Here is a 16,408-nt window from a genome sequence, read left to right on the forward strand (position 1 = left end):
TGTGGTTTTTTGTGTGTGTGTTTTTGTCTTATTTTGGTTTTGTTTTGACTTCTCTCTCTCTCTCTCGCTCTCTCTTTAATGCAAGCTCTGAGGACCCTATGTATGACAAGGTATTTGCTTTTATGAGGATGCTTCTGGAAATTCTTAAATAGCCCAGCACTGATGTATCATCTCCTCTGTATCAACTGAGCCAGTGTTCAGAATAGTGCCCGGCAGAGTAGTTCCCCCAGTGGGATACCTTTTGTTGTTCTTTAGGTCAGCAATAGCAAGGGGGAAGCCAAGAGCCACCATCTCCATTTCCAGCAGCACTAAACATGGGTGCCTTCCATGTATTTTTTTCTTGGTTGTTCCTTCAGTCGGATACAAGGCTGGATGAGTAAAAAGAGCATCCCCACCATGTAAAGTAAGCCACAGATGTAGAAGGAAAAATCGTATTTTTGGGTGATATCATAGATCCAACCTACAAGAAGAACCAAAAGGGAGAGAAGTGTCAGTGTAGAGTCTGAGACAGAAACCAAGCCAAGGAATCTTCTGCCACCATCTTCTGCCATCTTCCTTCTGTATTTATTTCATTTAATGAAACAAGTACTACAGAAGCATTAGAAACAGCAGCAAAATCATTCTACATAGTAATATTCCAACAGGACTATGTAAATGTTTCCTTCATTTGTCATTCTTTCATCCCTTCTTTTTAATTCTAAAGACTGATGATCCTGGACTTTAGTACTTAGATCAAAGAAGTCCACAGGCAGGCTTTTAATTAAAGTCACTAATTAAAGGTCTAAGTTACATCCAACTTTATTTATTACAAGAATTTGAACATTTAAATGTTAGACGTTAAGTTCTCCCATTTCTACAAGCTCCTTAATAATAATTTTTTTAAAGTCTTTACCTTCCATCTTAGAATCAATACTACATACCATTTCTACAGCAGAAGAGCGGTAAGGGCTAAGCAATGGGGGTCAAGTTACATGCCCAGGGTCACACATCTAGGAGTGTCTAAAGCCAGATTTGAACCTAGGACCTCCCATCCCTGGACCTGGCTTTCATTCTATTGAGCCACCCAGCTGCTCCCAATAATAATTTTTCAGAAAACCTTTATCTTCTGCCTTAGTATCAATTCTAAGAAAGAAGAGTGGCAAGGGTTAGGCAGTTGGGGTAGTTGGGGTTAAGTGGCTTACCCAGGGTCACACAGCTAGGAAGTGTCTAGATTTGAACTCAGGTCCTCCTGACTCCAAGCCTGTCATTCTATACACTGGGTTATCCAACTGCCCTTGCCTTGATACTAATTAACATATATATATATACATATATATGTATGTGTATATATATATATATATAATTTATATAATGCTTTAAAGGATTTCCATAACTCATTAAGTAATACAAGTCATTTAACCTGTTTGCCTCAGTTTCTTTAAATGTAAAAATGGGAAAATAATCTCTATCCACCCAGGTTTCAAAGAAACCAAGGGGAACCAACATTTTACATTTGAAGAAACCAAGGCAAACAGTGCTTAGGTGACTTGTCTGAGGTCACACATCTATTGTCTGAGACCAGATTTGAACTTAGGTCTTCCTGGTTAGGTCTGAAACTCTATCTACTAGCTGCCCTGTTCAAAGACGAGGTTATAATTAAATACTTTAAAATATAATTTCCTATCCCAATTTCAAAAGATAAAAAGAGAGCCAGGCCTTGAGTTGGGAGGTCCTAGGTTCAAATCTGACCTCAGACACTTCTTAGCTATGTGACCCAGGATAAGTCACTTAATCCCAACTGTCTAGTCTAGAAGAACCATCTTCTGCCTTGGAACTGATATTTAGTATTGATGATCAGTCAGAAAGGTAAGGATTCTAAAAAAAAAGATGAAAATGCATAAAAATGAAGACAAAAGTGCATAAAAATGATTCTAAAACTTTTTTTTTATTTTACTTCTCTCTCTCTCTCTCTCTCTCTCTCTCTCTCTCTCTCTCTCTCTCTCTCTCTCTCATGCAAGCTGTGAGGACCCTATTTATGACAAGGTATTTGCTTTTATGAGGATGCTTCTGGAAATTCTTGAATAGCCCAGCACTGATGTATCATCTCCTCTGTATCAACTGAGCCGGCATTCAGAATAGTGCCCGGCAGAGTAGTTCCCCAGAACTACAGAGCCATAGTAGAGCAAATTTTTCTAATAAAATAACTTTGATTACTTGGGAAATCTCTTCTTTTGTCACTTATGAAAGTTTCACCAGAGATGGCCTCCCACCTGGTTCCTGTAGGAAGCCAGAATATCTCTTCAGAATAAGCATCACCTTCTCCTAACCCTCCTCCCACCGTGGTACTCTTATTCTCTTTTCACATGAAACCATCAAAAAGAGGGGAAGTCATTTTCCTGGTGACCAAAATCACTGTTGGGACCAATGCAAAAAAATAACACCAAATCTCAAACAATAAACAACTTATACAGTATACTAACAATAACAGGTCACATTTCCATAGCATCTTCTTTACAATAACTCTCTTTGGAAGCACCATTATCCCTACTATATGGACGAGGGGTGGGAAGCTTTCGATTTCAGTGACTTCCCCAGCCAGTGAGTATCTAAAGCCAGATTCAAACTTGGGGCTCAAATATTCAACGCTCATTCCATTGCCTCACAGAGCCCAAATGTCATTCATCTGCAGGAAAGACCCCAACTTCAAGGAAAGCTTAAGCCTGCAGGTCCATTCCTAGAACTCTCAGGTCTGTTTTCAGCCCCTGCCTTTATAGTTCCTCTCCTTTGCACACTTGGGTAAGGCAGGGCAGGAAGATTAGAGTTTTAGGGACAGATTTTGCCTTGATGTTCACGATTAAATGGCTCCCATCCATTGGCAAGGCTTCTGAGAACCAACGCACAAAACAAATCTTCCCAGCAGGGATATGATCTCAACACTGTGACTCCTCTCTCTGGGGCCAGACTTCCTCAGGAGCAACGATTCCCTCCCTTCTGACTGGCTCATATCAGGAGTTTGGAACATCTTCAAAATAAACTCCATCCTTTATCCTGCCATATTAATTGTGTTCTCTCTTTCTGTGAAACCACCATAAAAAGAAGGGGAAGTTGTTTTCTTGGTGGGCAAAATAAGCAGACAGTTGTCTTCTTGGGAAATAATCTAAGAGTTTTCAATTTGGTACTCAGTTTTTATGTGGAGACTTTTGTCCAGTTTGATCCGACTTCTGAGTTTTGCATTATTTCATACATTTTTGAAAGAAGTGAACCGAGTATGTTCTGTTGGACTGGCTACATGAGAATGCCTGGAAATGCTACGATCAATTGGGAAATGAAGTTCCCGGAACTAAATGGTGTGGCCAAGACTGGGGGCTGGAGTTTTTGTTTGTTTTAATTGGGAATGTGGTTTCGTTCTCAAGTTTCATAGCAAGGCTATGTGATTTTCCTGAACTTTTTTTTAAACTCTTACCTTCTGTCTTAGATTTGATACTAAATATTGATTCCAAGGCAGAAGGGTGGTAAGGGCTAGGCAATGGGAGTTAAGAGACTTGCCCAGGGTCACACAGCTAGGAAGTGTCTGAGGTCAGATTTGAACCTAAGATCTCCATTTCCAAGCCTGGCTTTCCATCCACTGAGTCACCTAGCTGCCCCCTTTTTAGGGATTATTAAGAGGTTTTTTTTTAAACCAAAGGGGCTCAGTTTGTCTGGTGGGGCTAAGCAGGTAGGCTTTAGCTGTCTTAATTTAAGAGGGAGCCAAAGCCCTGAGAAAGCTGTTGGAGCAGTTACTGCCAGAAGCCTAGTCTTCTAGCCCATAGTATAACAGAAAGGACACTAAACAAGAAGAAGGCGCTTGCATTTTAGACCCAACCCTTCTACCAATCAGTGATGTGTCCTGGTATGTCACTGCATGCTCTATTTGTCAATTTGCTCATCTGTAAAATGAGATTAGATCTTTAAAATGCCTGCCTTCCTATTCTTGCATTCTGTGATTTCAGGCCCCTCTGATTCTGTTCTCTAGGCTTCCAGAATGCCAGCTTAGCCCCTCAGACTAAGAGCTACCCTTAGTAAAAAGCTCTGCTAGCTAGCTTTTGGGTGGGTGACCCAGGAAGCCTGGGCTTACACTGGCTCCTTGATCACATTATTTAATCTGTCATGATACACCGAGGATGGTAGTACATGTGTGGGACCTCTGCCGCCAGGGAGCCTGAAGTTAATCTTTTTCTGGAGTTCTGGAGTTCTGAGCTGCAGTGGGCTATGCTGATCTGATGTCTGAGTGTAGCATCAATCTAGTGAGCCCTCGGGAGGCGAGAGGGCATCAGGATGCCTCACGAAGGGCAAAGCAGCTCAGGTCGGAAATGGAGCAGATCAAAGCTCCTCTAGCAAACAGTAGAAGGATCAGGACCAAGAGGAGCTCCTGAGCTTCCAGTCTCAGGGAGATAGGGAGACTCAGTCTCAAATTATAATAATAATAAATCAAAATTTTATTTTAAAAATCACTATCAACACAGATCAGGCATAATGGGACGATATGAAATCCTAAACATTTACCTCTGACCAGCTGGCCAAGCGGGCAAGAATGAAGGTCCTAACAATGAAACCCCTCACATCTTATCAATACAGTAGTAAGTAGTGGAGAAAACTTCCTTCAAACAGTAACTCCAGGGATAATAATTAAGTCAATGCTGACCTCCAGGCACAATTGACTACATAGTACCCAGGAGACCTATCCATCATTCAGGGAGCCAATGAGCAATTACTAAGCTCTTGTGATTTGCCAGGCAGACTCATAGACTCTCAAGAGTTAGAAAAAAATCTCAATCCAACCCATCCATACCTGATCTCTCCTTCAGCATATCCTATAACTATAAAGAACAGTTAATAATAATAATAATACCTCATAATCCATCCAACCTTTTATTAATTTTTTAAACCCTTACCTTCCATCTTAGAATCAATTCTATATATTGGTTCTAAAGTAGAAGAATAGTAAGGGCTTAGATAATGGGATTAAGTAACTTGCCCAGGGTTATATTGCTAGGAAGTATCTGAGACCAGATTTGAACCCAGGACTTTCTGTCTCTAGATCTGGCTCTCAATCCAACCTTTTATTGAAAACTTCCATTCTGGGGAACCCATTATCTCCTTAGGCATCACATTTCATTTTTGGATAGTCTAATTACTAGGAAGTTTTTCCTTTCATCAAGCTTAAATTTGACCTCTTGAAACTTCTTACATTTCCCAGTTCTACCCTCTGAGGCAAAGCAGAATAAGTTGAATTCTCATTATGACAATCTTCAATATAACAATCTTTCAAATACTTGAGGACAGTTATCATGTCCTCTTAAATCTTCTCTTCTGCAAACGCAATCTGTCTTTGACAGATCCTGATTTGGCATGATAAAGACTCTGCACCATCTTGGTTGTCCTACTTGGAACACTTCAATATCAATGTCCTTCCTAAAATGTAGCATCTGGAACTGAAGATAATGCTTCAGATTTGTTCTAGTTAGGGCAGAAAAAAAATAGAATGATCACTTTCCTAGTTAAGAACACTATGCCCCTCTTAATGCAATTTAAGATTCCATTAGCTAAAAGTCAGACACATAACAATGCTGATTTATATTCAGTTTGTAGTCCCCATTTCTTCATCAGAGGAACTGTAGTCTAGACATTTAAGATAATAAATTTAGAGCTAAGAGTCCTTGAAGGTTGTTGCTTTGAACCTAAGGTGTAAGACTTTATATTCATGACTATTAAGTATCAGATATTTGATTAGTAAGTGTTTACTTTATATAACATATAAAGTGTATATTACTTTATATTATTGTATTATATATTATAAATATTATACATAATATTTATACATTATATAATATATATTACAAAAATAATAAATATTATTGTATCATATACATTATAAATACATGTATTACTTTATATAACATTATTTATTATTGTTAATTTAATTAGTAAGTGTATTACTCTTGGCCCCAAATTCTGGAGCCTGTCAATATCTTTTATGATCCTTTCATACAATTTGAAAGCTATCCCTTCCACTTTCATGCCATTTGAAAATCTTAAAAAGTGTGAAGTCAATGTTACTAGAATCAGAAGAAAAGATACCAATGAGAGGGAGGGATTCTTTGCATGGAATGCCTTGCCTTCCCCCTGGATTCTCTCAGTGTCTATTCTAGACTGTGGCATCTAGAACTGAATATAATATCCTAGATGTGGTCTGTCCAGGGGAGCAGCCATTGGATTTCTGACCTCCTCTTCCTGAAAGTTCTGCCTCTGACTGTAGTCCGAGATCACAATACTTTTCTTGGCATCGTATCATGTTGCTGATTTGAGTCATGCTCCTTTCTTAAGTTCTGGGACAACACAGATTAGCCAGATGCATTAGCACAAAAATAACTAACTCGGACACCTTCAAGCTATAGATAGGCAGACAGACAGACAGATAGATAGATTTAGTCACTCCAACTCTTCAACTCATTAGTTTTAGAGCTCCTCAGTCTCTGGTAAGCCAGCTGAACCAACAATAAATAGCATATTTAGGACCCAAGTCAAGTTGTCTACATCCCAAAGAGGGCAGGACTTCTGCTCTCAAAGGAGGTGCCCAGAACAAGAACAACTTAGGTAAGCTGGCAGGCTTCATGCTCCCACCTCCTTGCCTTGGCAATGCTGAATATCATCATGGCCTGCCCACTTCCAAGGGTCATTTCCCAAGTTTCCTTCTGCTGGGACACCCACCACTGTCTGAGCTTCCAACTGAATCCTGGCGGGGAAACGTCTAGCTCCATGGCCTACCTATGTCACGCCTCCAGTGTGGTCCCCAACTTCAACTGTATATTTGAGCTGCGTTATTCATAAGTTACGTTCCCATCCCAGAGCATCTCCAGTCCGCCAGCTGGACAGAGTGTATGAACTGAAGCCTTGAACAAAAGGCTGTCTTTGGTGTCCTATCTCCCACCATCAGGGTGAGTGGGTCACTTGACTTCCTAAATGCAGAATTTTCTCATGACATAATGTATTCGTTCTTCTAAAACTTACCCTTTGACACAGACTGTTGTTTCCATCCCTGGTTCTTTCCTGAATGTACTCCTTTCACCCTGATCCTTACCATCAATCACCCTCTAGGGCCCCTTAGAGGCTACCTTATCATAAATAACAACAAAAATCATAATAGCTAACATCTCTACGGCACTTATTATGTGCCAGGCACTGTGCTATATGTTTAATAATTATTATCTCAGTTTATCCACACAATGACCCTAGGAGGTAGGTGCTATTATTGCTCCCATTTTACAAATGAAGAAATTAATGCAAACAGAGGTTAAGTGACTTGCTCAGGGGAGTCACACAGCTAATAGGATTTGAGGCAAGATTCAAACTCAAGTCTTCTTGACTCCAAGGTCCAGCTCTCTGTCCACTGTACAGAATTGTAAGATGGGTAATTCAAGTATTGAACTCCTATTTCACAGATGAGGAGACCAAGCATTCAGGAAGTTAAATGACTTGCTCAAGATCCTATTCCAAGGATTCAACTCCAAGGTCTTCTGATTCCAAGTCCAATGTTTATATCTACTTTCTTTGATACCTGGGTAACCAAGGGATGGACGCTTCCTCATCCCACAGGTGGTGAGTCAGTCCATAAACACTCAAAAGTGTGGTGCTAGAAGTGTAACTCTGAGATACAGAATTAGATTTTTTTTTGAAACCTCTAAAAAATGGAATTCCTCGGTCATTCACCTAGCAGAAGCAACAAGTACATTTAGAGATTCTTAGGCTTGCCTACAATTCATTCCACTGAAGATTTCCCTCTCAGGCCTACTATGGCAATAGGAGTCTTCTAGGAGGCTCCTGAGGTTCACCAGACTTCTCTAAAACACAAGCAGTGATGTACTGCCTCTATGACTTTGCCCTTTCTTTCTTTCCTTTTTTTTTTAAACCCTGACTTCTGTCTTAGAATCAATACTGGGTATTGGCAGAAGAGTGGTAAGGGCTAGGCAATGGGGGTTAAGTGACTTGCCCAGGGTCACACAGCTGGGAAGTGTCTGAGGCCAGATTTGAACCCAGGACTTCCCATCTCTGGGCCTGGCTCTCAATCCACTGAGCCATCCAGCTGCCCCCCACTTTGCCCTTTCTGAGCCCCCAGCCTGCAATATTCTCTCTCCTTCCCTCTGCCTCTTAGAATACCTTCTTTCCTTCTTCACATCCTTGTCAGCCAAACTCTTCAAAAAATCTGTTCTCATTCTTGCCTCCACTTCCTCTCCTCTCATTTCTTCCACCCTTTGTAGTCACATTTCTGGCCTCATCACTCAACTGAAATAAATGACCCTCTCCAAAGGGATCTCTTAGTTACCAAACCTGATCTTTTCTCAGTCCTCCTCCTTCCTGACCTCTCTGCTTCATTTGATACTGTTGGTTCCCCATTTCTCTTTTCTTCTCTGGGTTTGCCTCACACTATTCTTTCCTGGTTCTCCTACCCATCTGCCAATTACTTTTTTTTTTCTTTCCCGGCTAATTGTGGGTTTTCCCCAAGGTTCTGTCCTAGGCCCTCTTCTCCCTCTTGGTGACTTCATCAGCCCCTGGGTTTAATTATCATCCCACCGCAGATGACTCATAGATCTTTGTATCCAAGCTGAGTCTCTCTCCTGAACTTCAGTCCCAAATCATCAACTGTCCTCCTGGACAATTAATAACAAATGTCTCAGACTCTCAGACTATGTCCAAAAAGAATACATTATAATTGCCCTCAAACCCTCTCCTCTTCAGAACTTCCCCGGCATCAAGTCTTCTTCATTTCCCAAGTTTGTAATCTCAGTGTTATTAGTCAGATGCCAAATCTTGCCATTTTTACCTCCCATGATAGTTTTTGCATCTGGCCCCTTCTCTCTAGTCTCACAACTCCTACCTTGAGTTCTGGCCCTCAACACCTCTTACCTAAATTATTACAACAGTCTTCTGACTTTCCTACTTTAATTCATTCTACCCACAGTCACCAAAATGATTTTTCTTAAGCACAAATCCAACTGTGTTACTCTCCTAACTCAATCAAATCCAGCAGTTTCCCATTGCTTATTGCATCAAATAAACTCCTCTGCCTTTTAAAGCCTTGCACAACCTGCCCCCAATCTATTATCACAGCTTCATCATACATTCTTTCCCTTCCCACAGTCTACAATATGTGTATATCTATGTGTACATACGGATATACACGTTTGTGCTGAATGTATGGACATGTTATTTCTTTCACTAGAACATAAACTCCCCAAGAGGAGGAACTGTTTCAATTTTGTCTTAGTATCAATGGTGCCTGGCACAGTATCTGATATATAGTAGCCCCTGAATAATCAGTAGTTAACTGACTGATAGAAGAGAACTCAAGGGTCCCCTTCTATGGGAATCCTTTCCTGGATGTCTTCCCCTCCCTAGCCCCCATCCCCAATTGTTAGTGCCTTTCCCTGTGCAAATTACCTGGTATCTATTTTGTATTTACCTATCTATGGATAGGTTTTCTTCTCTGAAAGAGTATAAGCTCCTTGAGGGAAGGACTTTCTTTGCATAACTTTGTTTCCCAACACCTAGCACAGAGGTTGGGACTCAGTGGAGACATCCAACATGACTGTAGCAACAACCTCAGGCAGATATGGGCACCCTAGGGCTGGGCATGTATTTCTCTCAAAGGTTAAACCCAGCCAAGTGCAGTTCTACCATCCGTAAAGAGGGGCTCCTCATTGGGTCCTGATTGTAGATCCCTGTGTGGATGACCAGAGCTGAAGGCCTCTAGCTCTGCCATAATCCATTGCCTTCTGGCCAGTGGGTCACTCACTGATCACTGGAATATCTTTGGTGAAACTTTTCTGAGTTCGAGTGTCCAGAGGGCAAATTCAAGCTGTCTGTGAGTCCTTGTATTACCAGAGAGAGCTGAGGGAAGAAGTGCTTGCTTTGGGTGGCTGGACATAGGGGCAGGGCATGCAAAAAATGTCCTCAGGCACTGGGAAGAGGGGGTGCAGAGCAGCTCCCCAAGAGGCAGCTCTGCACACATGAGCCGTGTCTTCACCAACGCTGCCCTAGAACATTACACTTGCTCATCTGGATCATTCTCATTTGTAAAATTAGGGGGCTTCAATGAGGAGATAGTTCTAAATCTACAATCCTTCCAGGACCAAGTTGGTCAGCCAACAACCACTTATTAATGGACCAGTAATTGTGCTAAGTTCTGGGATACAATGAAAGTCAAGAACATGGAGGAGCTCATCTTCTAAAGGAGAAGACAACATGTAAATAATCAGGTGGATATACAATATAGACAGAATGGATGGAACGTCAAATCTAGAAAGTGAGATCTGAGCTAAATCTTAAAGGAAACAAGGGAAGAGAGGAGATAGAGGGGTAGCCAGTGCCTAGGAACAGAGACAGGAGGTAAAAAATCTACACTCAGCCCCTTCTCACTGTTAGAAGTCTCCAATGCCCAACAGTTCCCTACTTATTCCTTCATCTATTCCCTATGGCCTCAATGGCCGCTGGTCTTCTTAAAAGATATAGGATGAATAACGACAGTACCCACCTATTGGCCATTCATACTTTGGGTCTACCATCAAACTTCCCAGATCACAGCTGCTTAGGCAAGTACCCAAACTTCTGCCAAATACCCACTGCCAGATCCATGTGTTGCCATGCAGCTCAAAATCTTCCCTATCTAATCTTGGTACTGTTGTGAGGAAGATTAGTTAGTAATTAAGTATTAAGGATGTACCTAGCAGGAAGGAGCTGGAGCATTCCAAGATGGAATGAAGGAGCAGGAAGAAGTGGCTTGTGCCCTGAGAGAGACTCCATTAGGGGTTGGCAAAAAACTAGGGTTAGCCCTGGGAGATCTCAGAGTAAAGAACACCCTGCATCCTGATTTCCCTGGGATCCTGAGTGGTGGTGGTTTCAAACAAGTGGACAAGAACTACAGAGCAGCACCAAGAAGAGGAGAAGTTTGGGATCTGGTGGACAGAATCTCAAGCACACCCTCTCTACTTGGATACCTTGGCTTTGGGCATCCTGAGATCATCTGTGGATTATCGTGAGAAACCCCAAAGCCACCCTCAGCCCTTAGCTGTGCTGGTCAAACCCTGGCTGGAACCAGGTTTGATGCAGCCTCCCAGTGACTCCATTACTGCTCCTTTGGGCTCTGCCTGCTAGATCACTAAGATTAGAGTAGAGAAGTCCTCCCCTTGCCCTGTGGTTTTGCCCTTTAGGTTTTAAGTATAGAAATCCCTTTCCCACCTTTTAGTTGAACATAATTAAAACTGCTAAAACCTTTACCTTGCCTGTTGATTCCATAAACCCTAGCCTAGTGGTGAGCTGGGTGACAGTTGAGGCCAACTGCCATTCCTGTGTTAAACCAGTGAACTCTGGTCTCTCTATCCTGGTCCAGTCTCTCCTTCAACCCAGTGTGTGTACCCACAACCATTTAGATTTATTGTAACATCTCTGGTGCCCTCCACAGTACCAACCACCTGTGTTATTGGAAATTTTGTACTTTTAAAACTACATTTACCCAGGAGCCCACTGACTTCCTGTCATTACGTACTGACATAGACAGGGGATAAATTTGGTGGATTTATGGGGCTAGCTCTTCTTCTTTCGTAAGCGGACTGCCTGGTTTAGGTAGCTCTTTACTTTAGTTATTATTAATAAACTTTTAAAATATAATACTTAGTTCTTGTATATTAATTTTAATCTAATTTTTAGATTAAATTTTAATTTTTGATTTAAATTTAAATCTCTAATTTAAATTTAAATTAAAAAATAGATTTAATTTTTAGATAAAATAGACCTAACTGTCTAGTATTCTAATATTGCCTGCTTCTGTCATCTGTTCTGATCTGCTCTCCTACGATAGTGGGTCTGTCTAGCCTCTGGGTCCTAGTAGGGTCCATCTCACTGCTGACCCAAGTCCCACTCCCCAAGTTAACTTCTAAACCAAGCAGAAGTGGCCTACAAAGATGGTGGTCAGATCAGGTATATGATTCTACCTGTCGTCTGCAATCAAAGTGACTTACAAAAACATTAGCAAACTCTTTCTTGAGATTGCTCGTTATCACTAACTCCTCTACTTCCTCCCCATCTCAAATCTATGACTATCTACCCCAAACTCTTACCACTTTATTCTTTCTCTTCTGAATGAGACCCAGACCTATATCCATACTCTGTAAACTAGTGTTTTCAAAAGCATAAAAATAAAACACATAGGATTAAGGAAATAAAATATTTTGAAATAGTCATAAGAACATTTTTTAAAAAACCAAATTCATCTCATTTACCCTGGATAACTACACATAATTTCAAGTCCAGAAATTTAGGGATTCCTACATATACTGAAACATTTGGTTGACTAGAAAGGGTATGAATATAATGTTTCTTGGAGGGTTGGGACCCCTCTGGTTATGTGTACACGTCCTAGATAGCCCAAGCTTGACATTTTACAAGGTCTGATCAATCCAGGACTTGAGGACCCTGCCACTGGAGCACGGTGATGAGGGAAAACGTTGGGATCCTTATGGAGAAGGTCCTTGCCCAATTCTCCCAATGTCAAGGAAGCCACAGGCCCAATATCTAGTCCTCTGGCATACTCTGATCCGCCATCTATGTAGAAAAGATGCTCCTGAGAGAGGATCTCTGGAGTGAAGGAACCTCATTGAACAAACCTCCAGGGCCAATTTAATTTTCAAGGGGCTGAACATATAAGGCCAGGTGGATCAGATAGGTCTGACCTCTACAACTGAAGGACAACAAAAGTCCGCAGCTGTGGCTATTACCTGTTCTCTGGTTCCAGGAAGATCTGCCAAGGTAACCGAACTAAATACACTTCTCTTTGTCTAAGGACTGGGCTTCCTCACTCCTCCCTTGGTAGCTTGACCTCTGGTGACCGAATCTAGTCGCCTAAGCACACTCAGAGGGCTTCACACCTGATGACCTGGATGGGGACCAACAACTCTGACACTGTGACCCTAAGCCCTGTTGCCCTTACTCCAAGTCATCAGTGCCATCTGAACTTTTTATCACTGGCAAAGAAAGTCTGAAAAGGGGTCTCCAGGGATGGGAGAGATCTTACAGATACTACCTAAATCTACCTAAAGGAAGAACTTACTAAATATTAATGGGGAATAGCAGGAATGGTAAGAGAAAAGGAAACATGAATATCTAAAAAGGATTTCCATATTATCTTATATTTCATGTCTTGATTAAAAAAAAAGACTATGCAAGGCAATGTTTAAATCTCCTAACATTGATTTAGAATTGAAAGAAAATTTGGAGATCATTGATTTCAACCCCTTCATTTTACAAATGGGAAAAGTGAAGCCTAGAAATGGGAAATGTTTTGCCCAGGCATACAGCAAGTGAGTACAAAACGGAGGATTCAAACTCAGGTCTTCCTAACTCTGAATCTAGTGCTCTGTCTACTACTATAATTGTACCCAGTGGTTTAGTGCTTGGCACATAGTAAGCACTATATAAATGATGTTAGCTATTATTTTTTTCTTTTTTTTTTTTTTTACCCTTACTTCTGTCTTAGATTGGATGTTAAGTATTGGTTCCAAAGCAGAAGAGTAGTAAAAGTTTAAACAATTGGGGTTAAGAGACTTGCCCAGGATCACCCAGCTAGAAAGTATCTGAGAGCAGATCCAAACCCAGGACCTTCCATCTCCAGGCCTGGTGCTCTATTCATTGCGCTACTCTGCTGCCCTTAGAGACTTTATAACTGTGTGCCTTGGTACCAATATTTAATACCCATAGGCCCAGCACTCTATCCATTATGCTGCCCAGCTGTCCCTTAATTTTTTGTAATTATTATAATATATTTGGTTTCCTTTGTAATCCTAAATTTAAAAACATTTGTCTGAGAAGCTATCCATCCATAGACTTCATCAGATTGACTGTCCATGGGGGGCATGACACAAAAACCTGAACTCTAGCTGCCTCTTTCTTATGTGCTCTGAATTAAATGTAAAGGTTACAGATCTAGTTCTCTATGATCACCAGGCCAAGAAGAAGTGAAGTCATTCTTATGACTGTAACACTATTTTTTTTTAACCCTTACCTTCCATCTTAGAATCCATTCTATGCATTGATTCCAAGGCAGAAGAGCAGGCAATTCTGGTTAAGTGACTTACCCAGGGTCACACAGTTAGAAAGTCTCTGAGAACTACCACACCAATGCAATGATCAACAATTTGGAAATAGGTCTTGATCAATGACACATGTTAAAAACAGGGGAAATACGCATTGGCCATGGGTGGGGGAGGGCGAGGGGTGAAGGGGAAAGTAGGGGCATGAATCATGTTAACTTTACCTAAAAAAATGAATATTAATAAATGTTAAAAAAAAAAAAAGAAAGAAAGTCTCTGAGACCAGAGTGGAGCCCAGGACAGACCTCTCTCCCCTGCTGCCCCAGCTGTAACGATATTAAGGCCACAGGCTGTTTACCTGCAAATGGCGGTCCCAGCAGGGCCGATATTCCATTGGCACAAATGATGATGCCGTAGGCGTTGGCGAGATGTTCGATGCCCACCAGGTCTTCAGTCACGACGGGCATCAAGGAGAAATAGCCACTGGAGAAGCCTATGAGGGCACACATGGCCGCCAGGCTGGCATACGTGTGCATTAATGGCAGAATGAGGATGCTGATGACGAGGCTCAAGTTGGCCATCAGAAAGACGTTCCAAACGCTGGCGCAGGGCAGGTCAGCCACAATTCCAAGGATCACTTTTCCGAAGATGTGAACTATGGCTATGATCGACGTCAAGGGGAAGACGTCGTTCTGTTCCGACAGATTATACAGCTTGACTATTTCTGGGAGGTGAATGAATGGAATGACAAAGCTGCTGTAGGCAAACAGAGCCCAGAAAATAAAGGCTACGAACATCCTGTTGGTGAAGAGGGACGCGGTCCCAAAGTAACTGGAGTACCAGTCCCAGAACCCCTTCCTCACCCGAATGGTGAGCTGGCTCACGACCTTGAGGATCCGGAGGGCGTACATGTTCTTCCCGTGTTGGACTTTGTCCTTGCCTCTGCTCTCCGGGACCGGGGAATTGTGGAGCATTTCCTCCTTCGCTGGCCCGTCCTCCCTCTCTTCCGTTTTGTTCAGGTGCCCATTCGATTTTATCGACTCCGAAGAATGAGAAAGAGGGAGCTTGAGTTCTCTCTCGCCATCTTTGCTCTTAAGATCTTTTTTGCTTTGGGTTTCGTTGGGAGCGAGGGGCCTCATGAGGGCTCCACAGACACACAGGTTCAAGGAGACGGCCCCCTGGATGAACATTGCGCTTCTCCATCCGTATTCCGAACAAAGATATTTTAGTAAGACGGTCATGAGGAAGGTACCGAAGCCCGTTCCAGTTGTACTAAGACCCTGAGCTAGAGCTCGTCTCTTCTGAAAATACTGTCCCACCATGACCACTGCGGGGAGGTAGACCATTCCGCTGCCAAACCCTGTTAATAAAATTTTAAAAAAGAAAATGAGATATAAAAAGCTATCGATTGATTTGAGAACATTTAAAGCTGTTTTAGCTGCCCATGTGGTGGTTTTTCAGTTGTGTCTGACTCTTGGTGAACCTCTTTACAGTTTTCTTGGCCAAGATATTGGAATCGTTTGCTATTTCCTTCTCCATTTCATTTTACAGAAGAGGAATCTAAGGCAAATAGGATCAAGTGACTTGCCCAGGGTCACCCAGCTGGTAAGTATCTGAGGCCAGATTTGAACTCATGAAGAGGAGTCTTCCTGACTCATAGATAACTCCTGAAGGCAACTGCTAGTCCAAAGTATGGTGGTGATATAATTTCCCCCTAACTTGGCTTTCTTCTTGGGTTATCTTACATGTGCAAGACAAATGACAAAATAAATTTAAATAATATATTTCCAGATGCTCCATTTGGGCACATGGGCAAGTAACTATTTATAAGGGTGACCAGAAGACATTTTGGGTAGTTTTCAGAAACTATAATCAAGCGAACAATCAAGACATGAATATGTCCTGGAATCACAGTCTAAAGGTGTGGGTTTTTATCTCTATCGATGGGTTATTTTAAACCCTGACCTTCCATCTCAGAATCAATACTGTGTATTGGTTCCAAGGCAGAAGAGTGGTAAGGGCTGGGCAATGGAGGTTTAAGTGACTTGCCCAGGATCACACAGCTAGGAAGTGTCTGAGGCCAGATTTAAACCCAGGATCTCCCATCTCTAGGCCTGGCTCTCATTCTACTAACTACCTCGTTGCCCTCTATAGCAATGGTTTTTAAACTCTGTTGTGGCAAGTCTCCCCCACTCCAATCCGCCTCCAAACAGTAGCCAAAGTACCCTTTTCACATAGAATTTATGGTCCTGATTTCTGAGAATTTTGCCTTCTCTTTGTATTCTTCTTATATTCATACACAAAAGATCCAC

General features: G+C 41.8%; 1 protein-coding gene across 1 annotated transcript in view; it reads right to left on the reverse strand.

Annotated features, from left to right (window-relative positions):
- Nucleotides 1–308: 308 nt before the first annotated feature.
- Nucleotides 309–16,408, reverse strand: part of SLC16A14 (solute carrier family 16 member 14) — a 34,645-nt gene continuing 18,545 nt past the window's right edge. Inside the window, exons 3-4 of the mRNA XM_044667602.1 lie at nucleotides 14,455–15,456; nucleotides 309–460 (exon numbers count right to left, since the gene is read on the reverse strand). Of these exons, the coding sequence (XP_044523537.1) occupies nucleotides 309–460; nucleotides 14,455–15,456 (1,154 nt within the window). The remainder of the gene's footprint in view (nucleotides 461–14,454; nucleotides 15,457–16,408) is intronic.

This window comes from Gracilinanus agilis, chromosome 3 (genome assembly GCF_016433145.1).
Source record: "Gracilinanus agilis isolate LMUSP501 chromosome 3, AgileGrace, whole genome shotgun sequence".
Lineage (NCBI taxonomy): Eukaryota > Metazoa > Chordata > Mammalia > Didelphimorphia > Didelphidae > Gracilinanus > Gracilinanus agilis.